This window comes from Takifugu flavidus, chromosome 20, assembly GCF_003711565.1.
Source record: "Takifugu flavidus isolate HTHZ2018 chromosome 20, ASM371156v2, whole genome shotgun sequence".
NCBI classification, from domain to species: Eukaryota; Metazoa; Chordata; class Actinopteri; order Tetraodontiformes; family Tetraodontidae; genus Takifugu; species Takifugu flavidus.
In genome coordinates, this window is record NC_079539.1 from 6,299,876 (window position 1) to 6,319,579 (window position 19,704).

A 19,704-nucleotide genomic window follows, 5' to 3' on the forward strand; every position below is an offset into this window, starting at 1 on the left:
CAAGCACGTATGGAAAGGAGTTTGTTTGTTTTTTTTAATTACAGCAAATATCTCAAAAAAGAACTTAAACTGGGAGGTAAAAGAAGTCCTAAATGAAAGCGTGGCGTGCATCAGCGGCTCTGATCCCTGGTGAAGTTAATGCAGCGGCCCTGCAGGCGACACACAAAGGTCATTAAAAAACACCTATGTTGACATGAAACAGGCATAAAAGTAAAAATCTGCTCGTCAGACACCCGAATGTTCACTTTGGGCTGATCTGACCCTTCAGAAAGCTGCTGCTTCATTGATAATATGAAGGCTGAGGCGGTTCTCTAATCAAATCACTGAGTCGGGAGGGTGGAGCCACTCTAACCACATTTGTTGGTCATGTTTTCAGTCTGGAACAACCAATTTTGTTACGCAGCCCTGTTTTTTATCATTTCATGGTTTCTGACCTTGTCCTGGGACGTGGGCCTCATGATCGCCACCCTGTCGTACTGCCTCCTCAGCAACGCCAACAGGGCATCAAAACGCCCCTGAAGGTCAAAAAGCAAACGCTAGAAGAGCGGGAATAAAGTGGGCGTGGCCGCATGAGGGCGTGTCCTCGGCGTCGCCTCACCTTGATGGGAGTGTACCATTTGGACTGGGAGGGGGCACAGACAGGAGGGGGTCGTGATGGAGGCCGGGGTATGATGGGCTCATCCACGTCGTCGGGCATGGTCACCACAGCATCTTTGGTTTTCTCAAGCCGTGACCCTTCCTCCGTGCACCCCCTCTGCCCCCAACGCACCTACACACCGCAGCAGGGAAAATCTTTATTTCATTTGTAAATATAAATGTGCTTTTTGGTTTTATTTCTGCTCACCTCCATGCGTTTGATTCCCCCAGGGCCCCGGCCTCCGTAGTAGGAAGCATCCACCGTGGGCCACCTGTGTTTGGGTAAAGGATCTTCTGGATCCTTGGAGGCGACACAAAATAAAGCTGTTAATGCGCCGCGTGGCCGCCAGATGGCGCCAAAACGCCACTTCAATCCCAGAACCGATCACTTGATTTTCAGGTAGTTGTACTTTTCCTTTTTACTCGAACTGTAGCGCTTTAAACTCGTTTTCAAACAAATATGACATGGAAGCCTTTCTTTTATTTCACCACATGAATTTTATAGTTAACTTTCAGATGAAATCCTGATGTGTTTTATTGACTGATGGAACATGAGCTGAGGGTGTGGTGTGAAGGAACTTTTATTTGTTTTGGTCAGGGCATCCTTATAGTTAGAATTACATCATAAAACTGTTCCTAGTTTCAGTGAAATTAAATGAAATGTGTGTTGAAACTTTAAGATCCTAAACGGGGGATTAAATCACACTCACAGTGACAGGAGGCGGAGGTGGGGGCCGGGAGGGAGGGGGCTCTCTGATCACCTGAAAGACAGGACCGATTAAACACCGTCACCTCCACACACGAGGAGCACCTGGATCCTAAAAGATCTGCAGGGACCGACCACAGTGCAGCAGAGAGGCCAGAACCACCAGAGCAGAACCAGAGCCAGCAGCACCAGAAGAGCCAGGACCAGCCAGAAAACCCAGCTTCCATCTGACTGTGGGAAACACACACACACACACACACACACACACACACACACACACACACACGCTTTTAGGGCCACGGCTGGCAGCAACAGTCAGAAGTGTCCTACTCACACAGGCTGTGGCGTAGATGGTGATGGGACTGGAGATGAAGGACTGTCCGTTGTTCAGGCTGACCAGCACTTCCACCGACCTGCATCATAAACACTTATAAGCAGTTATAAACAGTTATAAACAGCAGCTAACAGACTCTGATCAATGTCACTAACTGTATTTCTGCACCGCTTTACCTCACTCAATTGCTCATTGTTTCATTTATTTATCTGAAGGCTGTTGCGGCACACACATTCTCGTGTGTGTGTGTGTGTGTGTGTGTGTGTGTGTGTGTGTGTGTGTGTGTGTGTGAGGGGGTAATCGGTGTTGGCTCGCTCCCTGAATACCACAGAGATATTCTGGTCCGGTTCACCTCATCCACTTTAAATCTTTCTAGCGTAAACATTGTTCTGGTTCCTCTCTCGCTGACACTCGGCTCATGTTTAGACCTTGATGCGTCCACACAGGCTGTGTGAGCCCGATCCACTCTGACCTTTGACCCGTGTTGACTTACTGCCCGACCTCGTACAGAACAGGAGCTGGACACAACAGGTGACCGTCGCTGACCACCGTCGGCTTCTGATCTGAGGAGAAGCAGACGGAGTTCACTGAGCCAGTTTTTCAACATCGCAGCACCGCGAGGAAGAGGAGGAATGTCCGAGAGCCGATAAAAACAGGCCGGCTCCAGTTCTCCAGCCTGCTCATAACGTCTCCTCTGTTCTCTGGAGGAACGCAGGAAAAAGCTGCTTCTGTTTGTTTCGGGACACCATGACAGCCGCTCTCTCTCTTACAGCAGCACGGGCGGGCGCACGTGATGCCCTCGCTTCATTTATGGACCTCACGTTCGCTCCACTCGTGGAAAACAGACTCCACTGCAGCTGAGACGCTACCGTTAGCGATTAGCCTGAGTTGGGGGCGTGTCAGCACTGACCGTAGGTCTTCTGATTGACAGTGAAGGAGCAGAGAACGTCATCCGTCCGCTTGGTCCCGCTGAAGCCACGCCCCCTCAGCACCACGTTGAAGGACTCTGTGAAAAGAGCTTCATGGTGAACGATGCTGAGCGCTATCACACAGCCGGCCTCCAGGGGGCAGCGCACTCACCGTTCACGCACACGCTGGAGGGTTCTATGGTGAAAGCGTCCGTGCACGACTGCTTCAGGATCTGCACGAGGACATCGTTAGCGGTAACGAGGCGTCGGGACGAACACGGCTGCGCCTGTGGCGCGACGCCGCCTCCTCACCGTGGCCACGACGTCCTTGAGGGCGTGGAAGCCCGACAGCACGGGGAAGACTTGCTCGGTCCCGTCGGCGATCTCGGCCAGCTGCAGAGACAAACTGGGTTTAGTCTTACGGAGGGGGTCTGGTGGCAGCTCTGGGAGGTCGGCCACTGGTGCTGAACTGGGAGGAAGAAGCAGATTAGTGGGAGCTTTCATGTCCGGCAGTAATGAGCCGAGCAGGAAGCTCGTCTGGCGTTATCACATTAGGAGCAGAGTAATGGTTTCCTCCCACGGCGGAGAACATCCAACCATTAACCCACTGGAAACCTGACTGGTGGGTTCGGACTCAGCTCTGACGATCGGTGCCGGTTATACTGGGACACAGGGGCAATAGGGCTGGTTCTACTGGTTCCATGTTCATCCAGCAGGATGTTTGAGTCCAGCATTTTCAGCTCGTTTGAAGGTCTCACCCTCACTGGTCTCACCCTCACTGGTCTCACCCTCACTGGTCTCACCCCCACTGGTCTCACCCTCACTGGTCTCACCCTCACTGGTCTCACCCTCACTGGTCTCACCCTCGCTGGTCTCACCCTCACTGGTCTCATCTTTACTGGTCTCGTCCTCACTGGTCTCATCTTTACTGGTCTCACCCTCACTGGTTTTGGTGTTTTGATGACCTGATACTCCTGGTATCCGATACCACAGCAGGACCCCCCCCCTCCCCCACAGAGTAAATCTCAGGGTTGATAATTAACGAGGTCGAGGTTGATTCATGAAACCAGCAGCTCGACCTTCTGGCCCAGAAAGACAAATAAAAGCCAGAAAAGCTCATTAATCCCACCTGCTTGTGGTCAAAGTCCATGACCCCCACGCAGTACACCCTGGCTCCAAAGCCCCGGACTCTGTCAGCCTGGGAAGCACAACGGCAACCGTCTGTACCCTGAAATCGGGTCAAAGGTCAAGGTGGGCGCCATACTGCACCTCCTGAACGCTCAGCTCATACGGATACACCTCCAGCTTCCCGTCCGTCAGCACGATGATGATGGTGGACGAGGGGGACGTCTGTGCCTCCATCTGGTCTGAAACCTGAAAGATGGGGTGAACACACACACGCACACACACACACACACACACACACACACACACACACACACGCAGCAGCTGCAGGAAGTGCTTCAGATCCAAGAGAAGGTCACATGTCGTCCATCACACTCACAGCTTTCATTCCTTCATGCATGTATGTTTCTCCCGCAGGTTCGATCAGACTCAGCCTCCTCAGACCCTCGTCTATCTCCGCCCTGGAGCCAAAAGCAGCCAGAAAACCGGCGTTAACGAGGCGGCGACGGCGTTTAAGGGCGAGGAGAAGAGGAAGGAAACACGGGGAGAAGAGCGAAGGTACCTGTCTCCAGTTAGAGGCAGAATCACAACAGCTCTGGCTGAAAAGACGATGTAGGAGACCCTCATCCTGGGGCTGAAACACACACACACACACACAGTATTAAACACGCAGCCACACACACACGCACACACACGTGTGTGAGCGCCCGGCAGCAGTGCCCAGAGGGCAGCTGGTGGTCTTGTCTAAAATAGATGTGACCACGCCTGATGTTTGAAACTGGAGGAGCTTCTGCTCAAACTCTGCTGCTTCTGGCCCGTTTGTGTCCCCCGAGATCTTCATTTACCTGACGAACCTGTTGGTGAGCTGCTCCACAAATCCATAAATCTCCCCCCAGTGTCCATAGACGCTCCCAGACCTGCAGAGACAGGCGGCAGCACAACGTCACCCAGAACCATCTGCCCTCGGCGGTGATGCTCCAGTCAGAGGACGGACTTCGATTCATGTTTTAGCCCAGTTCAGGACTCAAAACAAGGGAGTTCAATCAGATTAAATGAGACACGCGTCCACGTGAGCTCCACACAGTGGATAAACACACCAAAATAAAAACACTGTCGCTTTATTATTAGTTTTGGGTGTAAAATGAAAACGTGAAGATGAAGACTCAGCAGCAGCAGCAGCAGCGAACTCAAACACATCCAAACATGGAGAAAGCGACGGTCCACGCGCACACACACACACACGCACACACACGCACGCACACACACACACACGCACACACACGCACGCACACACACACACACACACACACACCACACACACACACACACACACCTGTCCAGGACGAAGTAAATATCAAAAGCTCCGTCGCACGACGCGTCGTCGTCGTCGTGGCGCAAAGACGCGCCCGCGGCCACAAGCAGCAGAATTCCCCAAAACATCCGCGTCTGATCCATCATCCGCTGCTCTCATGTCCGCAGGGGGCCGATCAGCGGCGGCTGGGCTCCGTCATTGTCTTCACATGTTGGGCCAGAGCTGGGTGGAGGTCCGCGGACGGACGCGCGGGCGGGCGGGCGGGAGCAGGAGCGCACAGCGGCGCGGCCACAGCAGCGCTCCAAACACAACTTCCCCTCGGAACCTTCAGAGTACAAATACTGCGTTACTGCAGTACTCCTGCTGTCACAGGAGCGATCATTCAGCCAAGAATTCAGAGAAACATGACTGATCATTCTAAAGTTTATCAGGAGCACCGAGTCACGTGACAAATGAGCATATACGATTATAGGAAATCTTTAGGAAGATAATGTTGCCAAACTATTTATTAGAGAGAATATCAGCGAAATATGGTTGAAAATCAGAATTCTGGCGTTTGTATGGTGTAATTAATGTATTAAAAGGCCGAAATCTGACTTCAATAAACTCTATATAAATGTCAATATATTTTTTATTCCAAACAAAAAGACGTCGCTACATTCAAAAGAATGAAATCTTTACTCAAATGAATTTAAGAATGGATAATTAACTACCGAATAATAATAATAATAACAGTAATAATGATATAGCTTCTTCAGTCATATTAGAGGAAAATGCACAAAAGTTTGGTGAACGCAGTTGTGCTTTTATTTTGAAACTCCCCTCACTCGTCTTCCTGGACAGACGCATTTTTTGAGACTTTATTTCATAACACACTTTTTGTACCACGCTGAGTGATGGAGGCTCATTAGACTGATGGATCTGATCGGTTAATGAGAATTGGAGGACTCTAAAGCAGTGAGTGTAATTCTTAAAGACACATTTATTGAAACCATGTTTCCAGTTTGCCGAGAACGAAGCTTCGTGAGTGAGTGCAGCACAGCTCCGGGGAATGTGCAGCAGATGGAAACAGGCTGTCAGCAGCGAAACAGGCTGTCAGGCAGCGCTGGTCACGCTGGTTTCATCCGCGGCTCTGATTGGACAGAAACGGCGTGTAAGCCCCGCCCACGCCCCGCCCCTCCGCACAAACCGCTTCCACGTGAGTCTCATCCACACTAGGACATTACAGTATTCCTAAAACACTTGACATCATGTCCCAAATGTGCTCCGTTCCACATTCCTGGAGTTCCTGGCGGTGCCTGAGCGGGGGCCCCCGGGGGCCCCGTCATCAGGAGCTCGTGGACGATGTCAGGACTGAAATATGACCGCTTTAATCTTTCAAAGCAAAGTCAATGATGTCAAAGAGGCTTGGGATCAACGTGTCGAACGTGCGTCGCTGTCGCGGTGCCAGGCACAGGCGCGTGACGTCACAGGCACGTGACGTCACAGGCACGTGACGTCATGGCAGCAAAGTAAATGATTTCATACCAAAGTGATTAAATCTCCTCCTGCTCCGTCCAATCAGGAGCCCCGGCCGGGATCCTTCTGGATCCTTCTGCTTCAGTTCTGCGTTCCCGACCCGGACGCCCTTTGAAGTAAAGGTGGGTTGAAATACAGGCCGGTCTGGTTCCCGGTGGCCCTCGTCGGGCTGGACTCAGGTTCTGAGCCCTCATGTACTGATGAGGCCCTAAGATCACTCAAGGTTACATGTGTGTCACACACCAGCTGCTTCCCGGCCAAATCCATAAAGAACCATGGCGCATGTTTCCATTGCATCTTAAACTTCAGAGGAGATTATTAGAACCAGGCGGAAGCTTGGGTTCCTCTGGCCAAACATGCTGCAGTCATTATGGACTTTTGGAGCCTTCAGCCTTCACTTTTGGAGCAGATAGATCACAAAGTCAATGTATAAGGAAAATGTTCATTTTTTGGTCACCATGTCAACACCATGCAACAACTTTACTGTTCATGTGAAAGAGCAACAGACATTTTTAATATCAACAGTTCCTGAGCTGGAACTCTGAGCAGTGAATCTATCACGTGTTCGGATCCTGCTCTCTATTAAAGATGTTTCAAATGTAGCAAACATATACAAACCATCCAATTCACCGTTGCCGAGTGCAGATAGAAAAAGAAAAGGAGCAGAAAGTTCAGTCTAAACTGCTCGTTTCCACCGTCGGCTCCTCCTTTAAAACTCAACCAGATGAAATGGTGGATGAAATGTCTGGTGGACCGATGCCGTTGTGGTGTGTGTGTTTTTCTTAAATAAACTCTGCTGAACTTGACAGACATTTGCCACACGATAAACTTCTCACTACAAAGAAGTTTGAGGAGATAAATCTTGAAAGGTAAATTTGGGTTACTGCCAGATAAGTGGATATTTGTTTAAACTATTTTATAAATTAATGTTAGTACATTCATTATAATTAGGATTGTTACACTTTTTTTTAAAAAAAGTAAGAATTTACCTGAATTCACAAGAATGAAAAAGAACCACCTTCCGTTTGAGTTGGTTGTAGTTCCCATCTCCGCCTGCTGGGGGCGCTAATGCCCGGAACCACCGTTTACTGTCAATGTCAAACACAAGAAGAAAAGTTCGCCGCTGCAGTGGCCAGATTCAATGTTTTTGTTCCATTTAATTGGAATAAAATGTCGTTTTTAACACACTGGAAGTTCGATTCCTATGGCAGCATGGCTACAGCCCCAGAGAGAGAATAATTACAAATATAATATGATTCATGGTGAGCTTTTAAAGTATCTTTTTAATCAGTTAGACTGAGTAAATAACCTCGGTGAAGGTTAGCATGGAAGCTAGGTTATTACAAGGTTTGACAGCAGCTGGACTGATAAGCATTTTAATCATGCCATTTAATGTCAACAAATCTCACACGATCAGCTTGATGAAATGTTAAGATAGTCTGGATGTGACTCACAAAGGTGACCATATTGTCTAGAAGATGAGAATAATAAAGCAACATTATGATTGTTAGCTTAAGCTATGTGACCATTATGCCTTTTCTGTTCTCTTAGCTTTAATCTCTGTAGCCAGCTTGCCTTGGACTGGAGGATCAGGAGGACACGATGTTGCTGAAGATGCCCCAGAAGCTGCTGAAGACTGCCCATTACATGGAGCTGGGCAGCTACCAACACTGACCAGTGCTGCTACCCCAAAGGATACGGTTGTACACCTACGAGCAGATCCCCCTCTTCCTCAAAGAGAACCCCTACATCACTGATGGCTACAGGGCCCACCTGCCCTCCAAGCTGTGTCTCAGAAGGTGGAAAAGACATTTCTTAATTTGACATCCTTGCTCATGCAATCTGAAGTTTCCTGAATAAACGTCTGGGTTTCTTCTGCACTGCAGCATTTTCATCCTGTCCAATGAGACCGTGAACATCTGGAGCCACCTTCTCGGTTTCCTGCTCTTCTTCTCTCTGGGGGTCAACGACCTTTTGTCTGTCCTGCCAGCCTCTGGAGCCAACAGGGAAGACTATGTCATCTATGCTATTGGACTCTTCTGCTTCCAGGTAACTCGGCTGACTGAAGACCTGTCAGAACCTTTAGAACCCTCATCCTGACACCGACATACATGCTGGTGATTTCGTTGCCACTGTTTGATGTTTATGCAGAACAAATTCACAGTTTGTTCCGTTTCACATTTCCCACCACAGGTGCTTCAGGTGTGACAGGTGTTGTTCAGGTGGGGTTTCACAGGTCTTCGTTAGTTCAGAGTCCCTGTGAGGGTCTGATGGATCAGATGGTTGTGTGTTGGCCGTGCTCCCCGTAGCTCCTCGTTACCATGTTCAGGCAAAATAAATCTTTAAAACGACGACAACAAACAACCCCAGTGTCCTGTGTGTGTGTGTGTGTGTGTGTGTGTGTGTGTGTGTGTGTGTGTGTGTGTGTGTGTGTGTGTGTTCCTCAGGTGTGCATGCTGTGCTCGGTTGGCTACCACCTCTTCGCATGTCACCGCTCAGAGAAGACGAGTCGGCGCTGGCTGTCGCTGGACTACGCCGGGATTTCCGTCGGGATCCTCGGCTGCTACGTCCCCGGAATCTTCTACGCTTTTTACTGTGACGCTGTGAGTTTTAAAGCTGGTGACGGCGGATACGTGAGAGCGCCGCCAGCCTCCAGCCGGGGGTTGGTAAGCTATTTTGAATGAATGAATGTAGCCGGAATTCCTAATCCGCTTTCACTCCTGTCTCTCAGTCCTGGTGCCAGGTCTACCTGCTGACGGTCCTGTCCCTCATCCTGGCCGTGTTCTGCGCTCAGGTCCACCCCCGTTACCTCAGCAACGACTGGCGGCGCATTCGGATGAGCCTCTTCTGCTGCGTGGCCGGGATCAGCGTGATTCCGGCCTGTCACTGGGTCTGGCTCAACGGCGGGATGAGCTCCGATGTGGTGCAGGTGAGTTCTGGAACGCTGGCGTCGGCCTGTTTCCCCCCCCGCCCCTTTAACGTCGGCGCGTCTGTGCAGCTCTTCCTGCCGCGCGTCATCGTCATGTACCTGATCGCCGGAGCTGCCTTCCTCTTCTACGTCACCAAGATCCCGGAGCGCTACTTCCCAGGTGAGTCCTTCCGCCGGCGTTCAGACGGGCTGGGATGTTTCCCTGCCGCTCCGGCTCACTGGCCCGGCCTGCTCTCTCCTCCCAGGCCAGCTGAACTACCTGGGCGCCAGCCACCAGGTGTGGCACGTTCTGGTGGTGGTGATGTTTTACTGGTGGCATCAGACCGCCGTGCACATCATGCACTTCCGGCACAGCCGCCCGTGCACGCCGCGGACCAGCAGCAGCAGCAGCAGCAGCTAAAAGCAGCCGATCAGATCAAGATACAGAACATTCAGCTGGTTCCTGCAGCCACCGGCTGCGTTTGTAGCTGCTAACGTTAAAACGGGAGTCCGACTGGAGCTGTTGGCGCCGACCGCGCCTCGTTTATGGCCGCTGTTATCCACACAGGTATGTTAGCAACAGCTGCCATCGGCTGTAAAACAACGGCAGCGTCGCTGCGCCGCTCTGATCAAAACCGTAAAGATCAACGCATGGAAAAGACTTTTTTAGCATATTTGTCTGAAAACATAAGTGTTGTTGCACCTTTTCTCCACAACTGATCCTGGTTTCAGGTGTAAATATGATAAAAAACATAAACGGAGGAAACGGGAAGATGTAGAACCGAGCATGACACGTTTGTACAGGAGTTGTTTCGTATTATTGTCAGAACCGTTTGGACCTTTAAGGAAAAATACTTTGCCGTTTTTAACAAAGATCAACCCGGTCGAGCAGGACGATCAATGTGACGCCATCAGCTGTATTATGAGTTTATCTGAGCTCACATGTTAATCTGATCAAACAGACTATCGCCACTATTAAACTATAAAATGGGATTTATCAGAAATCTTTATCAACTTTGCTGTATTTAGATAAACTGGTTCATTTAAATACTGTTTGTCCTCTGGGCACATTCGAATCCTTTCTTTTAAAGACATTTATCTTGGAAAAGCTGCGTCTACGCTGAAATCAAAGGATTCTCATGTTTTTGTACTGTCAGACGATCACAAACTGCTTTATTTAAACATCATTTTATAACGAAGCAGCGACTTCATATTTATTTCAGTGCCTATATAAATGTGTGTAAATGTATGTTGGTGTAAATAAAGATTGCTGGATGATAAATGATCAGTTTGGACTATTTTCAGCCCGAAGCCATCGTTGCTGTTCACCGTGTTGGGCGACAGGGGGCAGCATCGCCTGAACGGAAACGCGATTTTGGTCCTGGTTCCCAGGTTTTCAGGTGTTTCTGATTCATTTTAAGCGTTAGAGACCAGTTTTCTCTTTGTTTCTGTTTGACTGGGATGGAATGAATTTAATACGCTGGTTAAAATTCTGATGAAGCTGCAGGTCAAAGGTCAAACCTCGATGGATTGGAACAGAAATTTCACTCAAATTGTGTTTCTGGAAGACATTTGATGTATTATACTATATATACTATATTTAATCTAGTAAATGAGCATCCTATTTTCTTCTAGTGTGTTCTCATCATTGTGGCTGATCTCAGATCAGCCTCCTGAACCTGATTTCTCATGAATGTCAGATCAGCAGGACTTTGGGCTGATTCACCTGCTTCAAAGAGCCTTGACTCTGTTGGGACCTCGTGAAGCTTCAGTCGTGGATGTTTTTCAGGTGTGGAGAGATCAAACCCTGCCGTGGTGACACGTGCGACTGTCCGTGCATGTAAACGCATGTAATCATTGACATTCTGGCTGTAGGAAAAGCTGATGTACACGTTTTTACAGTTAATAAGTGAATGATGGGGTGCTTGAAAAGTGCCGAGTGGCGTCCACGTGAGGGCCGATGAAGCCGTGCGGCGCTGCTGTGGCCCACAGGTAAAGCTGTCAGTAAACAGTGGTGAGAGGTAACGAGCAGGTAGAGGCGGCCTGACGCAGCAGATCGCTGTCGCCTGTGGCCAGACCATCATTTCACCCGTCTCGCCTCATGTTTATAGTCCTCAGGTTAATCACAGAGGCGTTTATGCACAAATATAGAAATCTTGTGATCAGAACTGTGTTTTATTTATTATATTATAGGTATGAGATCAAAGATATCTTCAAAGATCATTTAAATCTGCGAAGAATTGCAGGTGTTTTTCATTTCTGGTGCATGTTAAACTTCCAATGCTTCCAAATCCGACCTTTAATCTGTCATGAGTGTCTAAATGTGTCGGCTGGGATCGATTCTGCTCTCGAGATTTGTCTTAAAGGAATCTTCCTTTGATCTTTATTTTCCTGTTATCTTATATGTGAATGCAGACAGGAATGGAGTCACACAAAGGCGCTTTGCTCTAAACAGTTTAATTCAAGTATTGAACATTAAGGCTTAAGGAACATTAATGTCTCAGACGTCACGTCCGATGACGAATACAATCGTCAAACTCTGTGAAGGTAAAAAAGTGAAAAACTACCCTTGGACCACAGACGAACAACAAATCTGTTTGAGAACAGAACTCTGAAGTGACTTTGAAGAAATTAACAGGGTTAGATACAAAATAATAACATACAAAAAGAGAAAACACCTGATTAAAGTAGAATTTAGCTGCTGTCAAGTGCTTTGATCTCTTTGATTTCTGATTATTCATTTGCGCCGTTAAGGAAAATGCCGATGGCAGCAAATTGTTAAAACAATTACCGTTGCTATGCTAGCTGCCTGCTAGTTGCTACGCTAGCCTCTACCTGTGTCAGTTAGCTCCACTGTTCAATAACAAAGAAATCACAGAAATAACCCCACACTTAGAGTTCATTTCGTTGGTGTTGGTTGATTGTTTTAGGAGAATAAAGAGACGTTCCATCGGTGTTGGCTACGATCTTTGGCCCGTTTGGCTGCGTGTTGGTGAGAGCAGGTGATGGAAGCCGGTGGCCATCGCTGGGGTCAGATGATGAGAAAGGTCACGGCTTTAGGGGGGCAGAGCAGGAGAGAATCTGAACAACCTCTAAAGAAGAAGGTAAACAGAATCCGGATCTTTTCACCGGTCTCACAGATGCGTTTAACTTTCCTCTGATTGTCCCTGGGTTGACCTGTTAGCCAAACGCTGAGCTTAGCCGAGCCGCTCTGAAACAGCTTCCATAGAAACGTGTAAAACAGCTTATCTGTGTTAACGCTGCTGATCTGACTGGCACCTTTGATCTCAGGGCGCCGGTAACTGACCCAAAAGTCCTGGACACGGTCAGTTGAGTGAGACCTGGACGCGTGGCTTCTTTAGCCCCGTTGTTGTTTCCAGCATGGATATGAAAAGACCTGTACAGGAAGAGCCGTCTGGTCCCAGAAAGATTTCCCAGAAGGCACAACGAGCTTCCTGTTTTGAGTAAAGTGGCACCAGATGAATCCTGATGTGACACCGAAAGCGAAGGTACATCTTTGATAAGCGGTTGAGACGGGGAATCGGCGAGAGCGCCGCCTCTCCGCTACACCTCGGAGTCTCCCAGGCTGCTCTGTGACTCTGCAAACGAAGCGTTAGCATGAAGAACGGCGGCGTGGACCGTATGGAACAACAGGCTGCTCATGTCTTTGTCGTTCTTCCCGAACACTTGCGCCTCCCGCATGGCGTCGATGACGGAGGCGTTGCAGCTGGCGAGCAGCACGCTCACGCCGATGTCCTTATACTCCTTGAGCGTCCCTTTGACCGTGCTCACGCCAGACGAGTCCACGAAGGGGACGGCAGAGAGGTCCAAAACCACGGTGTGGAACTCCAGCTCCGTCTTCAGTTGGACGGCAGCCTCTCCGTTGGTCTTCGCCCCATTGGCCTTCTGGTGCTTCAGGGACAAGGAGGCGGCCTTCTTCTCCTCTTTCTTCCTCCTGGTCAGCTCTGCGAAAGGTTCAACCCCAACGGCTCGGTAAAGACTCCGCAGGAAGACGTCCTTGTTGGCGTAGTACAGCGGAGCCTGGAAACGGAAGACCCGAACCCCCGGAGGTGGCGTGAGGTTCCGGTACTCCTCTACGTCTTCGTAAAGCTGGGAGTCATGGACTCGGCCGAGGAGAGACGCCTGGAATCGGACCGCAGATCGGCGAGTTACAAGCGTTTAATCCGACTGGCCGGATGCTAACGCTCCAAATTTTCCACTCACCTTGGGGTTCTGGAACTTAAAGATGATGCAGATCATGGAAAAAACGATCCCCACCAGGAGACCCAGCTCCACGCTGATCAGAGCCGTGGCCGCCATGGTAACCAGCCACACGACGGCGTCGTTCCGGCTGGAACGCCACTTTGCCGGGATGTCCTTGAACTTCCTCAGGGCCCCTCGGAGGCTGACGATGATGATGCAGGCGAGGACGCACTTCTGTAGGTCGTAGAATAAAGGTGCGAAGAAGAGGAGGATGAAGAGGATGACCAGGGCGCTGATCAAACTGGACACCTGACGGAGAGAAAAAACAGCTTTGTGGCAAATCCCAACACCATCTGTCTGGAATGTGGCTCCTCACCTGAGTCTGGCAGCCTGTGGAGTCCTTCACCATGGTTTTGGCCAGAGCGGCACTGGTGGTGAAGCAGTGGAAGAAGGACGGGATGATGTTGCAGAAGCCGATGGCCAGCATCTCCTGGTTGGGTCGAACCGTGTAGCCGTTTTTCTTGGCAAACATCTCGGACAGCGAAACGGTGAAGGCGAAGCTGGAAGACAGACGACGACTCCTGGTTGTGTTCACCAGCCAACAGAGCTGCTGTTGCCGTGTAATAATACGGTTATAACTCACCTGATGACAGCCAGAGGGATGGCGTCCAGCGCCACGCGAGGCATCAGGCTGAAGCTGGGCACCTGGGGAGGGATGAAGCCTGTGGGGATGTGCCCGGACACACTGGAGCTGTAGCGGAGGTTCAGCTGCCCGTAGTGGCTGGCCAGCGTCGCCCCGGCAACCACCACCAGCTCAGTGGGGAGGGGGATCTTCAGACGGTCCTTGTAGCGTTCCTGGAGCTCCTTCCCTGCCACTGTACGTCAGAGAGGAGGGTTATTCCCATTACACGTGTAACCGCGGTAACCAGAGGTATTTACCCAGTATAGAGATGCAGATGGCACTGGTGATGAGGTCACACAGGTTGGTCTTATGAATGTTGCTGAAGATGTTGATCCAGGTGATGACGACTGTGCCGTAACCCTGGTGACGAGGAATCTTCAGACCCAGCAGGTACTTAGCCTGCACCGTCAGGATGGTGAAGGATGCTCCGGTGGCAAATCCATCCAACATGGGCGACGAAAGGAAAACGGAGACGAAGCCCAGCCGGAAAACGGCCATGAGGACCTGGAGAGGGGCCAGGGAGAGGACGCAGCTCTCAACAACGACCACGTGGACATCAAACTAGGATTTACGGCCCCGCCTGCAGGGTCCAGCTCTTCCTTCACCTGATAGATGCCAGCCAGGAAGGTCAGGACACTGGCCACACCGATGGCGTAGCACTCCTTTCCACACGGCACACCCATCAGCTCCACGGTGTGCACCTGACTGGTGAGGTTGGCGCCCAGCGTGGCGTTAAACACCTCGGAAACAGTCGGGGAGGAGTCCTCGTTGAGGTCGAAGCCAGCCAGGAACAACTCTTTATCCACCACCTGCCGGCGAGAAGGAACCTGGAAAATGCTGCAACCGAGGGCACAAAGATCTGGAGGAATCCGGCTTTACCTGTCCCACCATGAGGCTCATGAGGCTGAAGATCCCCACGGACACGTGCCTCGACGTTCCCATCAGGAAGTAGATGATGTTGGCATAGAAAGAGGTGTACAGGCCGTAGATGGGCTCCACCCCCGCCAGCAGGCAGTAGGCGATGGCCTGCGGTACCAGTATGATGCCGACGATCATTCCGGACATCACATCGCCCCAGATGTACTCCCGCAGCTTGTACTTGGGCAGCCATCGCACCACCGGGAAGAGGCCGGTCAGGGTGGAGCGGACTCTGGGCACGGAGCAGGACACGCCGCGCTTCAGCTTGGATTCAGCGCCGTGACCGCCGACGGGCGCTGCCGGACCTGCCGCTCCAGGAGAGGCGGCAACGCCGGGGTGGTTTCGGCGGAGTCGTCCATGGTCTCGGGAAGGCGGGAGAGAGCGGAGCTGCTGCCGGGAGGAGAGCGAGATAAGCAGGTCACACGGGGGAACCTTAACAGCTGTTATCAGGGGAAAGCGCCGCAGCAGATAAGCTCCTGTAATCACAGCGTGTCACAAATCGGAGGTTTTCCTGCACGATCCACGACCGCTGGGCCTCCCCAGAGATGGGGCGACGAGGCCAAGAGCAGAAGGAAGAACAAGAGGTTCTGGAGTCCCCGGAGGATGCGATTATCTGCCCCCCTCCCTAAATTAAAGCCCCATCCTTCTCATTTCATTCTTCTCGCCCTGTTTCTCCCTCCGCTCAGAGAATGTTTGGTCGTCCGCCTCTGAGGTCGTATCTAAAACCATCTGGGCGGCTTCAAAGAGAACCCGAAGGCGCCGTGTACGCGGATCCTGTTGGTGACGCTGTGGCGTTTGGGGACGTTAGCTGAGATCTTCCATAAACGCCCCCTTATCGGTGCAGGACATCACAACAGCGTCGGGCCTGGACACCAAAAACAACCCAGGAGCGAAGCCGCGAGATTTAGGTTCTCGTGGGAACCTTTTACGCTCCTTCAGTCGCTCCTGCTGTCTTTGATTCATATCAGTGTTTCTAAGCAGCAACTCGGAGCCCAAAGTGTTCCGTTGGAATCCAAATTCCAAACAGATAAATAAGTAACAAGTAAAGAGCTCGTGTGGATTTAAGAGCTTAACGCAAAGTCAACGAAACTGCGGCCTGACTCAGACAAACTGTGGAGAGCTTCTCAGCAGACAGCCAAGAACACAATGAGATTCACACCAACAACCATCTGGAACAAACAGCTTTAACTAAATGGCTTATAAATTTATGACCACAACCAGCACTGGGAACAATTGATTAACTTTGTTCAAGCCTGTAATCGGTCGCTGGCGCCTGCAATCATGTGACATCAAAGCTTCCTGTTCCTTTAGAGGCAGCAGGGGACTCGATCTGGGGGCGCTCGGCCCTCAGGGGCTGCTGAACGCGTCCAGGGTTGAGTCGGTATTGTGTTATTTACTTATTTATCAAAAGGTCAGTTCACGACCCCATCGGGACAGTTGGCGGTTCTGGGGTTGATCACCCACAACTCGATATCGTAAGAGAAGTAAAGTGAGAACTCACCGGTAACTAGTTCAGTCCAGGCGGGGACGCACTCACCTGGGAGACAAACACCTCCGGGTGTGTGTTGATCAGACTCCGTCTGTGAGTCAGATCGCAATAGATCCCACACAGATCTCAATATAGGGACAGATAAGACGAGCCCTTTGCTCAACTTCACGCTATTGGTTTGACCGAGTGTGGGCGGGGCTCATCATGTATACCCAGTGAAAGTCTGTGTGTGTGTGTGTGTGTGTGGTGTGTGTGTGTGTGTGTGTGTGTGTGTGTGCGCAGTGATGGACCTGCCAATGTGTGTTCAGTGCACTGATTTCTTAACCTGACGGCACGTTGGAAGGCGAACGGAGGTAATGAATAACTCTGCATCTATCATGAAAGGTGAGTTCAACATCCATGTTTGGATCCAATAGAGAATTAATGACAGTGTTCGGACCGTCTGTGGGAATAAACACACGTCAGGCCGGAGTTTTAGGAGCTACGGCTCTAAGGGTTCCGATCACCATCACGTCTCTGTGAGGTCACAAACAGGGTCAAACCCGTCCCAGCGGAACGCCGTCGTCTTCCCGTTGCTTCATGATTATCCTGCCGATGCTAACGCAGGGATGGATGATTAATGCTGAAACGTGACCGTCAGAGAAGTTCACTCACACAAACGTGCTTCTGTCATTGGTCTGTCACTGCGTTATATTCTGGTCTGAATGGTGTCATTGTCGCCGTCGTCATGGTAATGCTGTGCTTTTTAGTCTCTGGTCACGGGGGTGAGGGATGCAGGACAGCCCGCCACCCTCCAGATGGCTACGCCGGCCCTTTAAATCCATCACAAACTGGGTTTTTTTCCTTGTGAGAGTGGCTGGATGATGATGACTTACCCAGAGAGACGGAGATCCACCTGAGATGCTCCTCTACACATCAGTGCGATGCTCCTCTACACATCAGTGCGATGCTCCTCTACACATCAGTGCGATGCTCCTCTACACATCAGTGCGATGCTCCTCTACACATCAGTGCGATGCTCCTTCACACATCAGTGCGATGCTCCTCTACACATCAGTGCGATGCTCCTCTACACATCAGTGCGATGCTCCTCTACACGTCAGTGCGATGCTCCTCTACACATCAGTGCGATGCTCCTCTACACATCAGTGCGAAGCTCCTCTACACATCAGTGCGACGCTCCTCTACACATCAGTGCGATGCTCCTCTACACATCAGTGAGATGCTCCTCTACACATCAGTGCGATGCTCCTCTACACATCAGTGCGATGCTCCTCTACACATCAGTGCGACGCTCCTCTACACATCAGTGCGATGCTCCTCTACACATCACTGAGATGCTCCTCTACACATCAGTGCGACACTCCTCCACACATCAGTGCGATGCTCCTCTACACTGTCGTCTCCACATCTCTGCCTCCATCTGCAAGCACTACTTCCTGCTTCCGTCTGCAAAGCATGATGGGAGCAGGATCCCCCTACTGCCGCTGTGCAGACTGTAGCGGAGGGGGGGCGGGCGAAGGGAGTGAGGTGGACTGCTGGTATTGGATGATGGTTGCCATAGTAACTAAACTGCTGGGAGAGGGATTAGAAACCAGTTCAAGCCTTTTGTGCTATCATCACTTGATTTTAGATCTGCTGTGATCCTGTAGAGAGAAGGCAGCGTGAAGGAGAACTGATCAGTAAATGAACCAGGTCTTTAGGTCAGTAGGTTTTTATTTGATTGACAGGTCATTGTGTTCTCTCATGTCTGTTGTCTGTTGTGTCTCCATCCATTGGAATCTAAAGCATAAAGTTTAGATTCAAACAACCATAAATGGCTGAGAAAAAAAATACCAAAACAAATATATGACATCCCAGGATTCCTACTGTCTGTCGAACACCTGCCCTATATGCTAATTTCATATCACTAATTTCTCTATATAAAATGATTTTAGGGAAATATTGTCCATCACAATATTCTGCATTTTTGATGGGGCGTGAGCAGGAGCCCGTGAGTATTGTTTGATTAGAGACTCGTGACATGTTCTGGGTGGTTACTGCAGAGGGGTCCGTGACCTTTGACCCTTGGGCAGAAATGCTGATTTTACATGAGAAGATGATGAACTATTGTCTCATCATGGAAATTAAAACCAATCTATCCATTCTGTCCCACGTGTTAGATTTCCATTACATAACTTCTTATCTAAAGAGTAACTCCATCTATATCAGATAATGTAGTGACGATGTCAAGGAAGACATATATACATTAATAAATGATTTAAGCGTCATTAAAACTCAGATATTCAAATTTATATCCAAGTGAGACGTCTGTCTTTTCTGTTGCATCCTTGCTCTAATCTGAAACTGGCCCCTCTCGAGTTTTAACTAATAAATAATGGGTGTTTTTAGGCCCGTGGCCATACTTTCCCTCCCGTAAATTAACATTTATTAGATTATATTTTCCTGCTGTCCAGCTTTAGAAGCGCAGAGGCTAACCTTCGATATGTGGACTCGGCTAGCTAAGTTAGCATTAGCATGGGCGCTAATGCGGGCCAATTAACAAACTTTTGGTTGGAATCGTGTCCACAACTTTAAGATTTTCCCATCACACAACCACAAAGAGCCCCGTCAAAGGTAGGAACTGTTTTCTGTTGCCTTTGCACATTTTGTCTGCGGCATTTGGTGGTTTAGATTCCCTGTATTTACTGCTAATGTCCATCTAATTTTGAATTTAGTCCCAAAAGTTACAAAATCGTACAAATCCAGACTTTCCTGTGAGCAAAACACACAGAACCAGTCGATGTTTAGACTGGATAAGAAATACAGTATTATTATATTATGGGGTGGATGGTGTTATTGTCGTTTTCAGGTGCTTATTCCATCACATTTCTCTTAAAAAAGAGCCTCGTATTTCACAATAATACTAGTTTTACGCGTGGTTACACATTCCCAGGTTATCTTTTAACTACTGACAAATGAACTT

General features: G+C 49.8%; 2 protein-coding genes and 1 pseudogene across 2 annotated transcripts; 1 reads left to right on the forward strand and 2 right to left on the reverse strand.

The window, feature by feature from the left end:
* Positions 1–8: 8 nt before the first annotated feature.
* On the reverse strand, positions 9–5,308 carry LOC130517306 (anthrax toxin receptor 2-like). The gene is made up of 17 exons (XM_057019101.1): positions 5,043–5,308; positions 4,555–4,626; positions 4,272–4,343; positions 4,089–4,170; positions 3,854–3,958; positions 3,714–3,782; positions 2,897–2,977; positions 2,757–2,817; positions 2,587–2,682; positions 2,170–2,239; positions 1,677–1,755; positions 1,478–1,573; positions 1,347–1,397; positions 845–937; positions 599–769; positions 435–515; positions 9–149 (listed from the first exon to the last, which is right to left on the reverse strand). The coding sequence occupies exons 1-17, from the start codon at positions 5,165–5,167 to the stop codon at positions 111–113; spliced, it is 1,443 nt and encodes a 480-aa protein (XP_056875081.1). The 5' UTR covers positions 5,168–5,308; the 3' UTR covers positions 9–110.
* A 2,786-nt stretch (positions 5,309–8,094) lies between these two features.
* Positions 8,095–10,732, forward strand: LOC130517310 (progestin and adipoQ receptor family member 3-like; annotated as a pseudogene).
* Positions 10,733–11,888: 1,156 nt separating this feature from the next.
* slc26a1 (solute carrier family 26 member 1) lies at positions 11,889–15,639 on the reverse strand. The gene is given in 8 exon segments (XM_057018419.1): positions 11,889–13,590; positions 13,672–13,959; positions 14,027–14,210; positions 14,294–14,525; positions 14,590–14,836; positions 14,938–15,141; positions 15,212–15,522; positions 15,525–15,639. Coding segments are annotated over 8 exon segments (2,130 nt in total). The 5' UTR covers positions 15,610–15,639; the 3' UTR covers positions 11,889–13,011.
* Positions 15,640–19,704: the final 4,065 nt, after the last annotated feature.